Source organism: Falco naumanni, chromosome 9, assembly GCF_017639655.2.
Source record: "Falco naumanni isolate bFalNau1 chromosome 9, bFalNau1.pat, whole genome shotgun sequence".
NCBI lineage: Eukaryota > Metazoa > Chordata > Aves > Falconiformes > Falconidae > Falco > Falco naumanni.
In genome coordinates this window covers 13058782-13078253 of record NC_054062.1, presented here as the reverse complement: position 1 = coordinate 13078253, position 19472 = coordinate 13058782, and the positions used below count along the sequence as shown (strand labels likewise).

Below are 19472 nucleotides of genomic sequence, written 5' to 3'. Positions count from 1 at the left end.
ATCCTCAGAACTTGGGGGGAAGAGCTGAGATAACCTGGCTAGAGAGAAGGCCAGACAATCTTTGTGTCCAAGTCACTGTAATTTCTCCACGCTGGTTCCTGGAAGGCTGTTTGTATACATGTCACGTTGCACGAATGTATCAGGCCAGGCTGTCTGGAAGCAGAAAAGCAGTGCTTGCAGCATTGTGTGAAGTTGCTAAGTCTTCCCAGAGCTTGGGGGCACGATGAAGCTTTTTGGAATACCTCTGCTTACTGGGTGTTGGGATGAACACTGAGCCCAAACTGCTGTCCCAGAGTCAGACAATTTGTGTGTAGCAGCAGCTTCAGCATGTTGGCTGTGTGCTTTCTGAGAGTGCAGTGTAGCAATTGCTGCGAGAATGACCTAAAGGTTACCTCTTTGGACAGAGAAAGGATTGTTGGGTTGGGCTTAAGCACTCAGCTTACGTGGAGTTTGAATAGCTGGGTTGGTACAGCAATGCAGTGCATCTGAGCTCCTAAGGCTGCCACGTGTGTCTCAGTGTTTCCCAGAGCGAGGCATTCCTGTCCATGGTATGATTTACCTGTGAGTGGGTTACCTAAGGTAGCATTAATGGAGTCAGCCCCACCAGAGCTTCAGTACTTGGGCCCTTGGTGCTTACCTAGAGTGGGAAGGATATTTCCTCTTTTCTTCAAGGAGACCAGGAGGAAGTTGTTACTTAGGGCAGTCAAGGTGAGGCTGCCTTCAACTAGTGGGTGTTTGTCGAGCTTTGGAAGTAGTCACTCTGTCCTGTGGTCTGCAAGCACTGGCAGAAGGGAGGAACGCCTAGGCTGGGAGATGGGAAGAGGGGCAAATCCAGCTTCCTGTGTTGGGGAGAGAATGCCTGCATGTATATGTGCACGGTGAGGGCATGGCTGGCTTGTCTCACAGTCCCTGGTTGGCAGGGGCTGAGATGCAGCTGAATTGTAAGGTGCTGTGGGAAGAACAGAGATGGGGACGGACTGAGCAAGAACAGCTTAGTTCTGGGAGAGGTGGCTTTGAAGCTCTGGCAGAGCTAGCAATACCTGTTTCACTTCAGAAAACCCGAAGGAAGCTGGAGGATGCATTGCAGCGTCTGGAGTGCTTGTATGAGAAGCTCCGAGAGCAGGCGGTAAGTAGATGCCACCATTCCCTGTGGTCCAGCCGGGTTCCTGATCCCATCTTTGCACTGGGTTGTGGGCCTTGGTGTCCATCCCAGTGTTACCAGCGCATATCCTCTTGAGAAAGCTAGGGGAGTGCCAAAACCTGATAACGCATCTTGAATCCAAGCCTTATCTCCCTTACACTTGGCACAGACGTAGTGTAAGGAGAAGCTAGGGAGGTATTTGCAGGGTGCTTTTACCCGCAGGAGGTATACTGACATATAGACAGGTTCCAGATGGGAAGGGGCAACTGGGGGTAGTGAAGTGTGAACCTGGTGTAGCCTCTGGGTTAGAAAACTCTGAAGCTGCTGATTCCAGTTGCTGGAGGGATAGCTTTCAAAGGAAGAATCCTTTTAACATACATGCTTTCTCTGTGTCCATATTAGGCCTGAACAGAGACAGGAATCTGTGCTAGATGGACCTATGGCATCAAACACATCAGATATTCAAGTAGTGCTGAAATGTTGTTACTTAGGACTTGCGTTCACTGTAACCCAGCCTGGGTATTAAATTAACATTTGTTGTAGGCTGGGAAACCAAAGGAAGAGGCAAGCTATCCTTCCTGCCAGGGCTTGACTATGTAGGTGCTGTTTGGTGAGGATGAGGTAGAGAATGGGAGGGAAGGGAGTGGAGGAAAGGGGGGGGGGGGGCTATGTTACAGTGCTGAGCATGCTGACTCATTTCTGCTCCCTCCCCACAGCTCTCTCCAGCCATCCTCATGGGTCTCCATGAAATTGCCCGCTGCGTTGAGGCTAGAAACTACCAACAGGGTCTCCTGGTTCACACCCAAGTGGTGAGCAGCAGCAGTTTCAGTGAGGTGTCTGGTTTCATGCCCATCCTGAAAGTCCTCATGACCATTGCTGGCAAGCTAAATGTGTGAAGTGTGGAGTAGCTGGAACACAGGGCGCACTGAGAGCTGGTGGACTCCCTCAGCTGTTGATGTGCTGCAGGTTGTGGACTCTCCCTCTGACTGGAGAAATAAGTCTGTGCTAGTGCCTGGGACTGTGCTGGGCCAGTGTGCCTGGCCCCATGCGCTCCTCGGACAGCCCACTGGTGCCCAGGACTCCTGGAGACTGTTCTTTCTCTCTCTCCTTTCTTACTAGTCTGAGGCTGCTTCCCAGCCCAAGGGATCTCAATTTCAGGCTATCCAGGTTGCACAGAGATCCTGCCTCTTCCCTATATCCCTGGCACAAAGGGGAGACTCCTTCCCTCCCAGGCTGACATTGCTTTTTCTAGGAGACAAGCAGGGCTGGCACCTGCAGTGCCCCTAGACAGAAGAGCCTCAGGCTCTATTCCCTGCTGCAGTGTAAACTGTCTGAGGACGGCAGGGAGCCAAGCTGGGGTGTCCCTGCTCTGCTGGGCTGCAGTGAAGATCTCTCTTCTTGTTCCTCCTTTCTCTTCATTCTCATCTTTAACTCACCCTCTCACCCACCTGCACCCATATCCTGCTACAACTAGGGCTAACTACCAGCCTGCTCTGGGCTAGTTTTGGTTTTCTCTCTTTCTTCACCCAGCCCTCTCTTCATAGTCAAGTCTCCTGTTTACCCTCTGTCCCGTCGTATCTTTTCCCTCATAAGCTGCAGGCTTCAGCCCTTTATGTTTCAGGCCCAGGGCTGATTCCCCCTTCCAGCTCCTGGGACTCTCCCTTTCAGGAGTGCTAGCAGGTTGGGTTGCTCAGTGTGCTCCTCCTCAAAGCCAGTTGCATCCTGGTTTTGGGCTAAAAGCTGCCCTCTCTGGCTCCTGGCCTTTTTCACTTCCTTTTTGTTAGCACAGTTGGGTTTTTACCCACTGGTGTTATCTAAAGGCTTCCTACATCGGGCTTTCCAGACTGTCTAGGGGCTTCAAGAGCAGCAGGGATTGTTCAGGTCTCATAAAGAATCCCCTCTGGCTGCTCTGACCAGCCCAGACTTGAGCAGGGGGAGACAGCTCATTGTTCCAAGTGTAGTGCATTCGTTCTGCCTGCAGTAATAATACATGCCAAGGTGGTTCTGAAAGGCCCCTTGGCACTACGGTGGTAGAGATATGCTGCAGGAGGTGATGCTTTTAGGTCTCAAGGATATGGCTGTGTGGAGGCTTTTCATCACTGGCATTTCCTCTGGGGTAAAATAGACGAATGAAGTATATCTGTCCTGGGAAAGAATTCTGGAAGGGCAGATGGGATTTTAGGGCGTATCTCTGTGTGTGTGTGTGTGTCTTCCCTTCTCTTCCACCCTCCTTGCCTTCCTGTCTTTCACCCTTTTTCATGCTAACCTGGCAGCGTAATCGTTTGGCCCTAGCGGGGAGCAAGGCTTCTTCCCAACATTTGGCTGCAGCCAGCCCCTGCTGCCTCTGCTTGCTGCTTGACTGATGATGCCATTGTGGGCCTGTGGTTCAGCGACTCACACGAGTCAGCCTGTTCTACCATGAAACTTAGGAGGGAGGGAGAATCAGGGAAGGAAGGGAGTGGACATGTCTCATTCTGTCCTTTCCAGGTCAAAGTGCCTCCTTGTTGCTGCTGTGTTGTTTCTATTGCTGTGGTTTGATGCACTGAGAGATCACAGAACCGTGAAATAAAAGCTGTGGTTTGTGATGCTGCTAGCTTTTTTTCATAGGCTTGTCACCTCTGGCTACAGGGGACTTCCCTCAGTCTGCAGGGCCACCCACTGCAAGCTGAGTTCTCAGCTTTGGTGAAGGGTCAGTTGAGAACAGCATGGAGCAAACCAAGTTCTGGGCTCTGCTGCCGTGGGCAGCAGCCTTCCTGGTGTGGTGTGACCCCAAGCTGTACCTGCGCCCTAAGGCTTGCAGGGTCAAGAGAACCGATCTTCTTCAGATCGCCCACCTCAGTTGTGACTGTTCCTCTGCGTCAGACACAAGAAGGTGCCCAGGATGGCTGAGGTTCTCTTGGGGAGTCTCAGCAGTGCTGGGTTTTTTTACACTTGACATCTGGAGTTGCCAGTATGTCAGTAAGTAAAGAGAGAGCCTTTGATGAGATGTTACACCACTGAAGCCATGCCACTTCAGACAGGCTGAGGGTCTGACCTGTGTGGAAATCAGATTTGTACCACTGAATTGCCAGCTCTTACCATTAGCTAACAGCTTCTGAATCTGTTGGCTGATTTCATTCAAGCTTTTAAGGAGGTGAAGAGGCTAAAGTGAAATATTAAAAAAAAAAAAAAGAGATAAAATTGGGAGGGAATCAAACTAGCTTCTGCAAAACGACTGATGTAATCTCAAAAAGTTTTTGGTTTTCTTGTTGCTGGCAGTTAGCTAGTATGTCCGTATAGGCCAGCCAGTCAGTGTGTGGGAGACTCTGAAATACGCAGGACTATTACCTGGCTTGTGGGTGGAGGACTTGGGAGGAAGTAAAGGTTGAGAAAAATTGTTTGGATGGGGAAGATCTGAAGGGGCCATTGCTGAGAAGGGACCAGGGTTTATGAGAGTTCTGGGGTGTTAAGGACACAGCACACGCATTCAGGGAAAACCAGCCTTTGTCACATCTGCTGCTGGCAGAGGCAAATGCCAAGTGCAAAGGAGTCTTGCAGAGCTTTTGCAGCCCAATCTGGGAGCAGTTAGCAACCAGTCTGGCCTCCCAGCTGTCCCCCATCAGGAAGGTGCAAGCTGATTTTCAAACCCTTCTGATGCTATACAGGTGAGCAGGTAGCCCTGGAGGCATACATTTGCTGCTTAATGAGCATATAAGGAAAGTCCTAGCTTTCTGAGATCATTTAACAAGCCCGATATTTCTTAGATTCTGCCTTTCTGGGTCCAGTTGGAGTACCCTGTGTAGTCCAGCCCTTCTCTTTCTTTACCTCGGGCTGCTTGTACCACTGAAGTAAGTACGGATTTTTCCGTGTACTTCTCGGGTGCATTTGACTTTAGTTCCCTCCAGCACACACAGCTTCCGCTGCCTATGGACTCAGGCAGAGACCAGCTATTTGTCCAGCCTGTGCTGCCAGTCCTTCCTGCTTGCCCCTTTGTCCCACTGTTGCTCAGTTTTCTTCAGGTTTTCCCCAGCGAGAGCGCTGTCCCTAAAACTCTTGGTAGGGAGACCAGGCAGGGGGAAGTGGGGTGACCCGTGCGAGGGACTCTGAGAGGCTTGTGGTGGAAGCCCTGTGTCTGTGGCCCTGGTGCAGTACATGTCCTCTCAAGCCCCGTGCTCCTGCACTTACAGCACTGTCTCTGCTGGCCAGTAACGGCCGCTGGTTTATGGACAGCGGCTCCTCAGTGTTGCTGCTTCCTGCGTGGGCACATGCTACTACAGCATCCCTGCAGCACTCGGCAGAGAAAGCGTTTTCTGCTGGGTGAGAAGGCCTTTGGGTTGACAAAGAATTGGGGTGTGATAGGAAAGGGTCCCCGGGCACAGAGAACAGAGCTTTAATCCTGTTGCAGATAACATCATGTCTGCAGGCTAGGCTTCTGTGTGTTTGGGGGAGCTGGAGGGGCAGAGATTGTTAGGCAGTATTTGTTTGTAAAGCCACTTGCTCTGAAGATAATGCTTGCACTAACTTCTATTGAGGGAGCAGTGTGAGTCCCCACAAAGTCCTTTCCCAAAGTGTCTTTGAAGCCAAGAACCCATTGAAAGGAAGAAAGACCAAGAGAGGGGATTAGTTTGTTCAGCAGCTGTGAATTTCAGTGGGAGGCTGATGAACTCCAAAGTCTTTGTTGAGATTTTTTTTGTAAGGAGCCCTGCTGGAGGGAGAGACCCACACGGGGCCGCGGCCTTAGACAAGAAGGAATCCGAAGCGGCAGGGAGCTGTAAACGGGCCACAAGGACTTTTCCCAAACACTTTTCGGAAAAGGTGTTGTGAAGAGAGTGGAGGGGGATTAGCATGTGAAATGACACTTTCCATTGACTCCACAGAGGGGAGGGGATAAGGGCTGGCTGGCTGATTTATTAGCATTTTGTTCCCTTCTCTATTCTGCTTCCCCAGCAGCCCCCCTCCCCTCGCTCCCCTCCTCGCTGAGCCCTCTAAAGAGGTTTGGATTGGAAAAGGGAGCGGGGGGCTGCCTGTTTGTGTGTCATCTGGGCGAAGGTGACCACCTGGGAAGCTGAATGTAAATATTTCTCCTCTGAGGAATGCGCCTTCATTAAATAGAAATGAATACATGGAAGCATCCAATCCTGCCGCACAATGGCAGCAGGGCCCTTGCGGCTGAGAGCTCAGTGCACCAGGGAGGGGGGACCCTCCAGCCCCGACCCGCTGCTGAGGTCAGCACATTTTGCAGCTGCCTGGTCGCCATTTTCTCCAGAGGAAAGAAGCACGCGGTGACGGGCTTGCACCCGCAGTGCTCCCCACATGTGCCCATCACCAACAGGCATCACTGTGCCCCGGTGGGCACGTCCCGGGCTGTGCCATGGGGCCGCAATTTCAGCCACAGGGCCAGGACAGGGGAATGCAGCTTGCCGTGTGCTGGGCAACGGGCCGAAATGGGAAGCAGCCTCCACATCTTCTCTTATGCTTCCAGCTGGCTGTGGACTCGGGGGGCACAGAGGGATGAGGAGGTAGAAGCTGTCCTCTCCGCCTCACAGTGGCCCTCAAGCAGCCCGTGCTGGAGCTCCTGCTGCTGGGCAAGAGGTTCTTACCATCTTGTCAATTCCTGTGCAGGGATGTGTTCTCACTACAGGGAGATGGAGGAACAGCTGACGGAGACGCAAGGGAGACCGAGGGAAGGGTCACTGTAGTAATACGGACCTTTGTGCAATCAGCTGGTGGTTTGTGTGTGAAGTGGAAGTGTTTCAGGTTTCCCTGAGAATGGGCCAAGATATTTTCTTGCCATTTTTGAAGGGCCAGATTCTTGCTTGACATGAATGCTCTTGCTCTGCTGAGACCCCAGCTTGCCCTGGGTCCAACTTCCCACCCCCAACGAAGTAGTCCTGAGACTGAGGTGGTATCCGATAACCAAGAGAAACATACAGACTGTGGAGCGGCTTTAATGTACCATCTCTGAAGTGGGCAACTGGGCCCCGTCTGCCCCCTCCCGCCCGCTTTCCTCCTGGCAGCTGCATTGCAGTTGGATGCAGCCTCAAGCAAGCTCAAAGAGAGAGCCAGCCCTTTCCCCTCCTGGTAGGAACTGCGGTGGTGCTGTGTGGAGGGAACTGGTCACCTCTTGTTAGGCTAAACAGGCAGGTAAGCAGCTGGGTTTTAGTCTCCAGAACTAACTACACACATCCACACATGTGGCTGGATGAAAAAAAACACCCAACTACTCAGACACAACAGCATTTTGCAAGCACTTGGCTACTGGTTTATTGCATTGGCTATTGGTTTACAAATATTGGCTACAAGATAGGTCTAATAGCCAGTAACTTAGCTCTGCTGGCTTCTCATCTGGCCAAAGGACACTTCAAACAGCAAAGCAGACGATAACCTCACAGCCTGGGGATGGCACTGTGATGTGCGGTGACCTTCCCCAGGTCCTGCAGCTGACAGCTTCTTCCCTTCCTACCCCAGCCATGGTGAGGGAATGGAGATGTATCAACACAACCTTCCTGCTGCTTGTTTAGCTTATAGAATATATACAACAAGCGGTAGAGGAAAAACTGTTACGTATACATCACAGTAACTGTGCAATAAATTAAACTTCAAAGTGCTTCACTTTCCTATTTACAACACCATTAAATAGTAACTGACATTATTTTCTCAGACTAGGGGGAAGTATTTAGTTAGTTAGCTGACAGGGTACGAGTGCTTGGCAAGTACAGCAGGAGGTGGGGAATGGGCTCAGCTGGCAGCTCCTCTCTGGGAGAGATTCGGGAGGGAAGAGGGACTGGAGGAGTGTGAAAGCATCTTTGTGGCATCAGGCAAGGGCTTTGGCAGGGATGCTGGGGAGACCAGACCTGGAGGCTTGGGCGTTACAGAGAAAGCATGTAAAAAGCAAGTGATGGGACTCCTCTTTTGGACAGCTGTTTAATGAACCGGTCAAGTAGCAGTGTCAATTTTGCTGCTGCCATCTCAAATGCGGGGAAAGTAAAGGCCTGGAGAGTTTAGTAAAGCTGCCAAAGGATGGGCGGTAATGCTGCAGGCCTCCTGGAGGCTGGCTGGCTGTGGGAAGGAGTTGTGTGCCTTTTCTATTCCCTCACAGCACAGGGCTTAATAAATGCAGTAACAACTTTATTCTAGTGCCTCTCTTTTTTTAAGAAGCCTCTTCTCTTTCTGAAGTTGCTGAGTTGCCAAGCTCTGGTGGTGCTATCTCAACTTCCCTGTGTTTTCCTAAGTGTTGATCTCACTTACTCAAAAGCCCAGAGCAGGTGCTCGTTTGGGGAACAGACGAGCTCAAAAGAGCAGGAACCACTGAGACCACCGGTGTTTGCAGTGGTAAAACCATAGTCGCTGGACAGAGTGACTCTGAATCGAAGAGACCAAATCTCGTCTTGCTTTGCCAACACCTGAGGCTCTTCCCAGAAGTTATCACCCATGCACTGATGGGAAGTGCCCTGTATGCCAAGGCCCAGGGGCTCGCGCCAGCTCTTTCATCTTGCCTGAGCCCCAGCAAGGTGGCGTTGGGAATGAGATTAAAACTAAGCCAAAGGGAAGTGGTGCTGGGGGCTGGTGGGGAGGGCAGGGGAGGAGAGGGGCAGATAGAACCACGGAAGAGTAGAATCAAGTTAGAGCTTTCTCTTGAGCTTGCGGCTGGCCCCAGCACCCCTGCTCCGCTCCCGCTTCTCCTTGCGGACACAGAAATACTTGGTGACCCTTTTGCGGCACTGCTCACACCGCACGGCACAGCACCAGTGGAACTTGCAGTTGCAGCTGGACACCATCTCGGCTCGCCTCTCCTCCACTGCCAGCCCGCAGTCCCCACACAGCCGCCGGCAGCTCCGCTTCTCCCACTTGCTGAGTGCCTTGCCCCTCTTCAGACACTCCCTGCCCTCCGTGCCCAGCAGCCCCAGCGTCTTGTTCTCCAGGCAGTAGTCAGGAGAGTCTTCTAAATGGACCAGCTCCTTCTTGGAGATGGAGCTGAAGGTCTCGGCAATGGCTCCCCGGCTGGCAGCACTGTTCCCTGCCCCCTGCAGCAAGTCCACCTTCAGGGCTTTGTGGTACCTCTCCTTGAGGTAAGCACCCACCTCCCGGAACTCGGGCAGCTGCAGCCAGCAGGTCTGGGTGGTGCAGCTCCCTGATACGCCGTGGCATTTGCAGGTTCGCTTCATGGTCCCTTTCACAGCCTACAGGGTGAGGAGAGAGAGGGAGGGGGGTACAGGAGAAAGCCCAGAGGAGTCACCTCTGTGCTGCAGTGCACGGAGAAACACTGCTCCAGGCCTGCAGAAGGGTCTGCCATCAGCCCTGCCTGTGCAGCGCTCCTGCTGCAGGCTGTGGGCTTAAAGGTCACAAATTTGCTTCTCCAGGGTACTGCCCCTTGACTGGGAGACAGGGAACAGCGGGAAGCCACTAACAGCGCAGTTGCGGGAGGTTTGTTACTTTGGAACAACCACCACCGATCGTGTCAGCACCGCTGCCGCCCCCTCCTCAGTGAGGCAGTCGTTTCTCGTTTCCTCTGGACGCTTGCTTTTAGCCACAGCAAGTTGTGACTCTCCACAGCGAACAGCCAGAGCCAACATGGCATGCGCTGCCAGGTCTGGAGGGAGAGAGGGGCTCACCTTTCTACCCGCCTCATTGTTATGCAGGTTCATAGCAGCTCTGGCATCTTGTCCAGTCTCCAGGGCATCCACAAACTGCTTGGAAATGGCTTCCCCAAAGCCCACGTTGTCGCTGCAGCCTCCCCACAGCCAGCCTTGCCCCCCTAGGAAAGGAGATGAGATGTGTGCTGTCAGAGAATCAGCCCCATGCCTGCCTGGCTTGTGGCTCTGGGGACAAGAAAGGGTCTCGGAACGTGTGGGGCAAACCCAGCCTTTTGCCTAGCAGTATCCCCTGCTGCCCCCGGCTTGGGCTCGTGCCATTTCTGTTGAGGTCTGGGCAGTGAGTGGCTCAGGCAGGTGGGGAAGAGCGTGTCTGAAGTGACAAACAGGGATTTCCAGGCTTTCTATAGAGCAGGATTCAGAATTATCACAGAATCACAGACTGGTCAGGGCTGGAAAAGACCTCTGAAGATCTAGTCCGACCCCCTCCTAAAGCAGGTTCTCCTAGAGCAGGTTGCACAGGATCATGTCCAGGCAGGTTTTGAATGTCTCCAGAGAAGGAGGTGCATGCATTAGTATTTATCGTGCATTAGTAGCCATATAGATAAGGCTTTGGGTCTTTAATGACCTTCCCTCAAACCCCGACCTGAGCTGGTTCAGCCTGACTCACAGGGACAGCATCTTGCTACTGTGGATTAGCAGCCTGGTGGAGGCACTCTGATCAGAGGGAACAGATTCTCCTCTGCAGGGAAACAACGAAAGCCTGGCACACACGTATCAGGGAGGCCCTCTTTCTGGTACACCTGGAATCCTGGGACAATGTTTGGTATCTCAGAAGGGTCTGATTTTCCAGTTATCATAAAGAAACAAAGGAGTCAGCACTGAACTGGGAAACTGCATGGCAAGATGTGGAAGGTACTTCTCCTAGCACATGGGAGCTCAATAACTTAGCTCGGCTAACTGGAGATGTGTCATATGGTTTGCTGCTTCTCCTTCTAGAGAGAAATGCCAAATTCTGTGTGAAGGTTTGAAATCTGGAACATTCTGACCCTAACATGCCTTGGCGGTACATCTTGGGACTTGTTTAATGGCCTTGTGCCTGTCTTGGAAGGCTCTTGCCTGGACTTCCCCAGAGCATTGCTCTGCCCTCTCCCAGGGAAAGGCAGGGGTGCCTCACGGGAGGCTGGTAATTGCTGCAGATGACAAAGGTCAAATCAAGAGCTGGAACCAAAGGGAGAATGGAAACCTTCCACCAACTTCCATTTAGTGAAACAGCATTTAGGATTGAATCACACTGTTTTGGACAAGCCCAAAAGTTTCCTTTGCCTTCCAAGGTCTTAAGTTCACAATGGAAAATTTTCATGAAAAACAGATATGTTTTGGGGAAAAGAAGTGCATGCAGCATGACTAAATTAGTTTTCCAGAGAAGATAAAATTTGGTGTGTCATTGGCCAAAAGTCTTGCTCTGCTAGAGATGGGCTACCCCATGCCTAGGACACCTAAGCAGCAGTGGCTGTTTTAAAAACTATTATTACTACATACCGGACACTAGAGAAGTTTCTCATAAACTGACACATACTGACTGCCCAGTGTGTCTGTGTGGGGAATGGCTTTTAAAAGATTTTGATGATTAGAAATTTGACCCTTTCCAATTTAAAACAAAAGACCAAACGTCAGTGTTTTCTGTGGAAGCTGAGTGGAGAGCTGAAGCAGCACAGCCTGGGGCTCACACACACACACACCCCCCAGGAGTATTTAGTGGCTGCGAGCCTGGGTACCACCGTGAGAGGAGCAGGGTGCAGGCTATGTGCCCAGATGCCTGCCACGCTGACAGATGCTGGAGGGGCTTATGAATGCTGCCCTGCTTTCCCTTCTGGTAATTCTGCTCTGGGGCCACCCTGGCCCTGCAGGCCTTGGGAGTCCCATGGTCCCTGACCAGCACTGCTCTAACCAGACCTGCTGTTTAGATGCATGGCGTCAGATCCTCCCCTCTGCCTGTACAGCAGTCATTCCCTCCAGCAGCTTAAAATAGTTGCCCTAGATTTGAACCAGGGAAGCTGCAACCCCCTTCAACTTTCCTGCTCATTTAGAAAGCAATGAAAAACATCAAGGGCTCGGCATCAGCTGGTGTAAATTGCACGTGGCGCTGTTAGCTTCCACTGAGCTGCCGTTGTTTGAGCCAGGCAAAACTCTGCTCTGGGCATTATTTCCATGCACAGGGACTGGGAAGAGGAGCTGTTTCTGCAGGCCCTGATGGAGGAGAGGCGGGGAGCTGTCTCCTTCTGCCTGGGACGTGAGAGGGGGACATGGCTCAGCTCTCCTTACCCAGCTGCCCATTGCGGGAGTCGTCGCAGCCGCAGTTGTCAAAGTCCCCCAGGCTGCAGTTCCGGGTGAGCGTGTACATGACGCCCGCGGAGCTGATGGCATGGACAAACGCAGTTTCTCGGTTTGCTGTCAAGTGGAAATACAAGGAGAGGAGATGTGCTAAAGATTTCACAGCAAGACCAGTGTTAGAAATTACTCCTGCCATGCAGAAGACTGTGCAGGAGGAGATTTGCAATGGGCTGGGCTCTGTGGGGTGGAGAGGGGGCCCTGTGTGTCAGATTAGCTTTGTTTTCGCTTGAACTGCATGAAGACAGAAGCTCCCAAATTTGATCCGGGCTGGCTTCTGCCTTTTCCAAGGCTGTGGACAAGTTTAGCACTTGGCTGTCCTTGTGGGAGCTCAGCAGTGGGGATGCAGCACAGCCAGCCAGGTGTCCCTCATGCCCCACTAACACACCCCAGAGGAGAAGAGGCCCCCTCCAAGGATCAGAGGCCTTCCCCAGAGCCCCCTCGAGCCTTACCTGCTGCTGGACGCTGCCCAGGGCTCAGAGCTGTGACAATACCTACCTGCCAGGATCCGTGTGATGATCACCAGCTGGCTTCACTGAGCCTTTGGCTTTTGTTTAATAGCAGCAAGGTCCAGATCTGAGCAGGTAACCTTGAGGGGAATGGTTCAGGGACCTGCTCCCAGCCCCAGAGTGTGCTGCAATGGCCTCCTCAAGGCCCCACTCTGAAAACTCTGCCCACCTCTTCCTGGGGCCCTGGTCCCTCATCTGCTGCCAGCCCCACCAGAGGCCCCAGGCTCTCCTGCATAGCCAGGTCCTGCCTGCACAGGGCAGGTGTGAGCTCAGCCTGGCATCACACGTGGGGAGCAGGCATGCACTGAAACATTTCCTGGCGCCTGCAAACAGGTAAGGAATGGGGTACAGTGACAACGACCACAGCCCCATGCCCTGCAGTGGCACCGGTCACGGATGCTGGACTTCTGCCCAAGGTGACTCTGACATCTGGAAGCTGTGGGAAGACTTTTCTCCTGCCTGTTGGCCAGAGCACAGCCAGAGATGAACTCTTCACTGCTCGCTTTAGCCACATCCCTCTGACTGCCACCCTGCCACGCCACGGTGGTTCTCAGCCTCCCTGGGACACCCTGGTGAGAGACACCATCGAGGCACAGCACGTGCCACAGCCTGTGCCACAGGTCGGCGTGGTGCCTCGGCAGGAGCCAGCTGTGTCAGGGCTGGGGGGACACTCCTGTCCCGTGCCAGCCGGGGCTGGGCAGGTCTGGAGGTGACACGGGCACCATGTGGCCGCCTTGCCTGGAAGCTAGATCCCAGCGCGTGCTTGGGAGCTGCCATGTGAAGGGCCTCCGGGAAAGATCCCTCTGGGGCAGTCCCAGGAGAGGCATATCCAAGTGGGGATGGGGAAGAAAAGGAGGCACTTTGGAAGAAAGGAGGGGCCCATGGGCTCTAACCTGCAGCGAGGGGGTCCCGGTAGTGGTATCCAATGCTTTCCTTACCGCTGCGCAGCCCACCATGGCTGGAGAGCTGCAGTGCCCTCTCAGGGCAGTTCCAGCGGTCCCAGGCAAACTGGAACTTGCATTCCTCGATGCCGCTCTGCGCCCCAGCCGCCACGCTGCTGGAGTAGATGAGATAGGCCTAGGAGCAGAGAGCAGCAGGTCAGGAGGGGGCATGGTGCGAGCCCCGCTTCGGCCTCCGCTCCCCCCACAGCGTTAAATTGCAAAACCGAGTCAGGACGCGTAGGCCAGCACGCAGGGACAGCCCCAAGGGTGACAGGTTGGGAATGTCACCAGGCTGCTCTCAGGGCCCAGGAGAGTCACCCAGCAGCCCTAGTTTCTATCGCAGGCAACACGAAGCTGGCGAGGCCCCAGCCGCTTCCCGCGCAGCGTGGGGCCGGTGCAGGCACAGCCGCCCTGCTCTGCACCGCGCACCGCGGGTCCTGCTGCCCTCAGCTCTAGACAGGAGGTGAAGCACAGTGCAAAACACTTGGAAGAACATGGCCCCGGGCTCCCCAGGAGGCTGGCCTTCAACTGAAAACAACTTTCATGCCGTCTTACAAAGACAAGATGTGCAGAGCTGAGGAGGTCTCTCAGGTTTGGCTCCCCTGGGGAGCAGAGCTTGCCACCAGCAGCAGCAGCAAATGCATTTTCTGCTGTGCCAGGTCAGAGCCAGAGCCTCCTGGGGGGAGAAGGCTGAGCCATCGGCTGTTAGCCATGTTAGGAGATGTGCCAGCCAGCCCCTGCAGTGGGGAACGCCTGATCTCTCCAGCAAGAGCAAAGGCAGAGCCTTCTCCTCAGAGCCCAGGGGCTCCGGGCTGGCAGGCACCTCACCCTGCCTCCTCCTTCACTGTGGCCCCAGGGGGACAGCCAGAGCTTTAGGGCGAGGTCGCTCCACCATAGCACTGAGGCTGTAAAAAGAGCTAGGTGGGCACGGAGGTGTTCCTGTGGAACGGGCAGGACAGAAATCAGGCAAATTTTACAACTGGTCCTGTGTAGGAAAAAAAAAAAAAAAAAGCCTCTAAAAGAGAGGTGCAACAAGGCAGGAGGTCAAAAATACTGAACAAGGTCTTGGCAATTCCTGTTGTGCTCCCTGGGAAGTGCATTTTGCAGGCCCTACAGAAAGTACCTTTCCAGCTCTATGAATGTGGGTCCTGATGCTAACCTGATCATCAGGAAGCAATATATGACAGCTGAGAGCCTCAGCTGCTGCCAATAGACAAATCTCCAATATCTGGCCACAACCAGCTTGAAAGGACCCGAGGGCCAATTTTTTTCAGGGCTGACACAGCCTGGGGAGTTGCAGCTCATTTCTGGTCCTCCTCTGCCTTGTTGCTGGAAAGCAGGGGGTGAGGGGAGCACCAGGCCGGGCTGGGTGGAGGGGAGTGGGAAGGAGGAGCCCCCTGTCCCTGGCTTTAGCAGAATCAGGGACAGAGATCAAAGGGATTTCTCTTACCTTGGGGCCCGTCATCAGGAAATTATTCACTGACCTGGAAGACAGAGACAGTGTCAGCAGGGAAGGGGTGATGGCAGAAAGGCCTGGGGAATGCCTGGCATCCCAGGGCTCTCCTCTCACCCTGCGTGCCCCCCCCGCCCCCCCGCAGCCTGCTTGTCTCCTGGCTGCAGGCACTTTTGGTCTCCCCCATCTCCTCTCACTGCTCAGGATGGTGCCCTCTCCTTCCTGCTACCCCACTCCCCGAACCAGGCTGTGCTGGGCTGTGGCCCCCTTGCTGCTCCCTCCTGGTGCTTTTCTCTGCACAGCTGCCCTTTGTACCGATCTCCCCATTTTTTTTAGTGCTTTCCTCTTCTCCCAGCCTTGCTTTTTACCTTACCAAACTGCCGCTCACTTAACTCAGGGTAGCATTGCCCCCTGCCCCAGGAGCTGGACCATGTGCCAGCACTGCTCTCCCTGCTGGACCACACGGAGCGAAGGAGGAGGTCATGCCACACTCCTTCACAGCGTGCATTCTGGCACCAGCCCCCCAGGTCATTGTCCCTTGCTTTCCTGTGGTGCCAGCTCTGGCTGCCCATGCTCTCCTCTTGGTCATGTCCTGGTAATGGCTGAGCACAAACACACTTGTCCTCCCCATCCTGCTGGGCACTGCATGGGGGGGGACTGGGGGTGTGGGAAGGGGAGCGGTCCTAGCCAAAATTAAACTTTTTGCTGTTCCCAGTGGAGGTGTGGAGGGATCATCTCCAGGGGCCACAAGGTAGTGTGGCTGGTCTCTGTCCCTTTCCCCAGGGCTTGCAGAGCAGAGCCGATGCTGGTCAGTCTGAATCTCTCTCCAGCAAGAAAGACTGTTTTGGTGCCAACGGGTCGGTCAGTGTGAGGGCTCCATGTGGTGCAGTGACCACCATCAGGGATCTGGAGAATGGCTGGGTGAATCCAGCTTAGCTATGTCACGGCAGAAAGGACCAAGGCTTTCAAAAGGCCCAAGAGCCAACCCCACATATCCCTAGCCAGAAATGAAACAAAAAAAGAGAGGTTTCTCCTGCAAACACTTCACTCCAGTCTCTCCAGGTTTGCAAAATAACCCTCATCGCTATTTCTCATGGGTGACTGGAGCACCTTCCCTGCCGGCACTCCAGAAAGATGGGTGAGTGCTGTTATCCCCAGGGGAGGATGCTGAGGGCAGAGAGGTGGCATGAGTGGATGGAGACCTTGCAGTGACTGAGCAACTGGGGAAAAAGCTAGAGCACATGCTGAGAGAAACCAGACTATTCAGCTGCTTTTCAAGATGATGTTCTGCTCCAAATGCTGGATGTCCCCCACTGAAGGGTGCCTCTCCTTTTCAGCTAGCCCTCGCAGAGCATCCACCCACACTGTCCCTGCAGCACAGCAGCATGCTCTGCTTTGCAGTTGGGCTCCCCGCCATGCAATGATGCTTGCTGCTTTTCTAGCTCCACTCCATTCCCTAAAAGTACCAGTAGCTGGGTGGACTGTAGCTGGATGTGGGGGAGAAAGGTGTGGGTTAGGACAAGGTTTTTCCTCCCTGTGTGTTTTCAGGCGATGCTGTCTGGAGCCACAGGTACCCTTGATAAGGGAGAGGAAGGCACTGTCCTGTTGTGCTACAAATCCATCAGAGAGTATGGGGCATCTCAGGGTGGGCTTGAGTGCAGGCAGAGGCAGGCACTGCTGTGCCAAGCTGAGGGACAACATGCTGCCATGCTGCAGCCCTGCCATGGACACAGGGAGACATCAGATGCGTGAGAGATTTCGACAGGTTATTTCCTCGCCCTGGAAAACCACCCCTGTGGTCAGCAAGCCTGTTTTACCTCTGCTAGAATTGCCCTCATGGAGATCCTCTCTGAGATATACCACAAAAAGCAGGTCTCATTATTTTAGCTTGGTCAAAATGGAAAAAAAACCTGATTTTTGCTCTTACCTCGCAATTTAGAAAGACTTGAGAGAATTAGTCTGCAAAGTTTCACTCTGGCAAGTCTGACCTCTTTTTTTTTTCTTTTTTTTTGTGTGTGTGTAAGTGTGTCCATGTTGATGAAGCTTACTTTGGGAAAGATTCCTCTGGGTCAAAACCAGAGGGAGAGGGCTGTTGCCAGGGCACTGTGAGAGCAGGAGATCCCTTTGTTCCAGGCCTGGGATTCAGACCCGGCTGCGTTCCAGCCCCTGTGGGTACTTTAGCATGAAGTTGATGGCTGTTTTGCAGAGGAATTTTCCTTTGGGAGCTGCTTCTGCATTGTACAGCTAATTAAATATTTCCTGGGACTTGGAGAGACAGCATCTGTAGCAGGGTGATTAGAGCATTGGGTGACCTGAATCACACAGGGCCATGAACCTGGGGCTATTCAGACTGTGTAAGCTCCATGGGTCCCCATCCTAATGCAACTGGGTAGCAGCATGAACAAGTCATTTTTCCATCTGGTTTCCCTCCTGTCCTTTGCCTTGACCTTAAGTGCTTTGCTACGGGGACCACACTCAGGATGGTGTGAGTGTGAATCTGAGCCCCTGATAGCAGCTGTGACAAAACTCTGCTAAAATGCCCCTGTGCAGGCAAGATCTAGAGAATTGCAAGTCCTCTCTTATCTTGCTTTTGTGGCCAAAACAAGAGATATATCCCATCTGCATCGCTTCCCACCTGTGTAGGAAAAGCCAAATTCACAGTGCGCAGGAAGGATTTGCTTCAAACCCTCACTAGCCTCATCTTGGATTAGGAACATCTGAGCCACTGCAAGGGTGGCTTTTGGAGGAGGATGATTATCCACAAGTTCAAGGTTTACAGCAAAGCAGCCTGTTGGCAGGTGTCAGTTGACATAACTGCATTGAAGCAGAGCATCTGATTCTCCCAGGATAAACCTCAAGGTTCACAAAAAGGCCAAGTTCAGGATATGCCAATTCACCATCTGCAGCTGAGCAAATGGTACAGTAGCAATTTCCCAGCAGGATATTCTAAACATTTTTATTAAGTCGGAGAGACAGAAGGCATTTTCCCTGAGCTATCTGATCAACAGGCAGGCATGCTGCTGGGCAGGTTTGTGGGACTTAGACAAGTAAAGGATTCATTTAGACAGGTACACTTAACCCCCCCACATTCAACTCCTGCAGCTACAAGTAGATTTGGGAGAGGTGGCAACAGGACTGTTGTATGGCTGAAGGCTAGCTAAATTTTTTCTTACTTATGCTGAGAGGGAAGGAAAGATAATAATGGAGACAAAAATCTGTGTGCTTTGCCTTTGCTTGTATGATCTAGCTAAGAAAAATGCATGTCTATTCTGGATATAGTCTCCAGCAAAGGCAGAGTAATTAAGCCACTTTTTCCACATATGTTGACAATACCGCTAGAGTCACCTCTGGGCTGCAAATAGGAATCATTCTGAAAATGAATCTCTCTTCATTTTTGTGTCTGTAGCGTGACTTTCATTTCTTTATTTATTTCTACGGATTTTCCGTACCACTAAAAAGGAAAGTCGAATGTAATCCTAAACTAGCTAGCTAGCTGCACCCACAACAGAACCGAACCAGTCCCATTCCCATGACTTCAGTGTCACCACACTAACCCAGAACTTTTTGAAATCACACACATGAAAGGAAAGGCGTGAAAATATTTCTCTCCTCCCAGAAAGTTTACAGGGTTTCCAGCTATCTAAAGCCTTTCCCTCCACCTTCGAACTCCAGGACAGCATTACATGGACATGGAGCAGTGACAGACCTTAGCAGGTTGAGAGATGAGTCCCACTGAATCCTCAGCCCCCTCCCAGCCCATGCAGGGCCCAGAGCAGGACACACTGCTTCCCTTGCTGCTACTCTGTGCATCCAGGTAAAAAGAAAATCTAGGGCAAGTGATTTTCATTGCATCTGGTATTAGGAAATTAACTCAAGGCTAATGAATATCTATAGCAGGAGGTCTCCATCATAGTTTTATTGAACCCAAAAGCAAATAAACCTGCCAAGCAGCTGCCCCATTATATTTTACGTATACCAAATACTAACAAGCCTCTGATAATTTCTGCTCAGTTACAACTTTAACCTGTATCAGCACTCCCCCCCCCCGCCCCCATCCCCAGTTTAATGTGCCCCAAGAGCCTTATCAAATCTCTGTTAAAGTATTTGATACCTTATCACCCACTCATGCTACTGTGCTGCTGGTTCAGCTCTTTAGAAAATTAAAAAAAAAAAAAAAAATCCCATCCTGTATTTAGATCTTTACTGTCATTATTGTAAATACAGAAAATGGGTACAATTTCACTCCGGATGTGAGTTTTGTCCTCAAGTACAAACTCCCCCAAGTTACTAGAAAACCAATGATACTGAAACCTAAAGGTGATCCCACAGCTAAAGTGTAAAAAACCATGTAAAAACAAACTGCTGCACTAGAGATTGTTACATTATTCCCACGAGATAGGAGACTGTGAAGCAGCTAATTAACATTTTAAGCTTTACTTTTTTTTTTTCTTCCTTCATTTCTCTCTT

The 19472-nt window shown here is 52.3% G+C and overlaps 2 protein-coding genes across 11 annotated transcripts in view; one reads left to right on the top strand and one right to left on the bottom strand.

Moving 5' to 3' along the window:
- The window catches only part of SEC31B (SEC31 homolog B, COPII coat complex component), a 38286-nt gene extending 34560 nt beyond the window's left edge, over positions 1-3726 (top strand). For all 10 annotated transcript variants that reach the window (XM_040605684.1, XM_040605681.1, XM_040605683.1 and 7 more), the window contains 2 exons: positions 1055-1126; positions 1858-3726. In XM_040605684.1, coding sequence (XP_040461618.1) covers positions 1055-1126; positions 1858-2037 — 252 coding nt within the window. In that variant the 3' untranslated portion in view covers positions 2038-3726. The remainder of the gene's footprint in view (positions 1-1054; positions 1127-1857) is intronic.
- Positions 3727-8715: 4989 nt separating this feature from the next.
- On the bottom strand, positions 8716-17706 carry WNT8B (Wnt family member 8B). The gene is made up of 6 exons (XM_040606624.1): positions 17698-17706; positions 15003-15227; positions 13550-13688; positions 12037-12162; positions 9733-9875; positions 8716-9300 (listed from the first exon to the last, which is right to left on the bottom strand). The coding sequence occupies exons 1-6, from the start codon at positions 17704-17706 to the stop codon at positions 8743-8745; spliced, it is 1200 nt and encodes a 399-aa protein (XP_040462558.1). The 3' UTR covers positions 8716-8742.
- Between the last annotated feature and the right edge of the window lie 1766 nt (positions 17707-19472).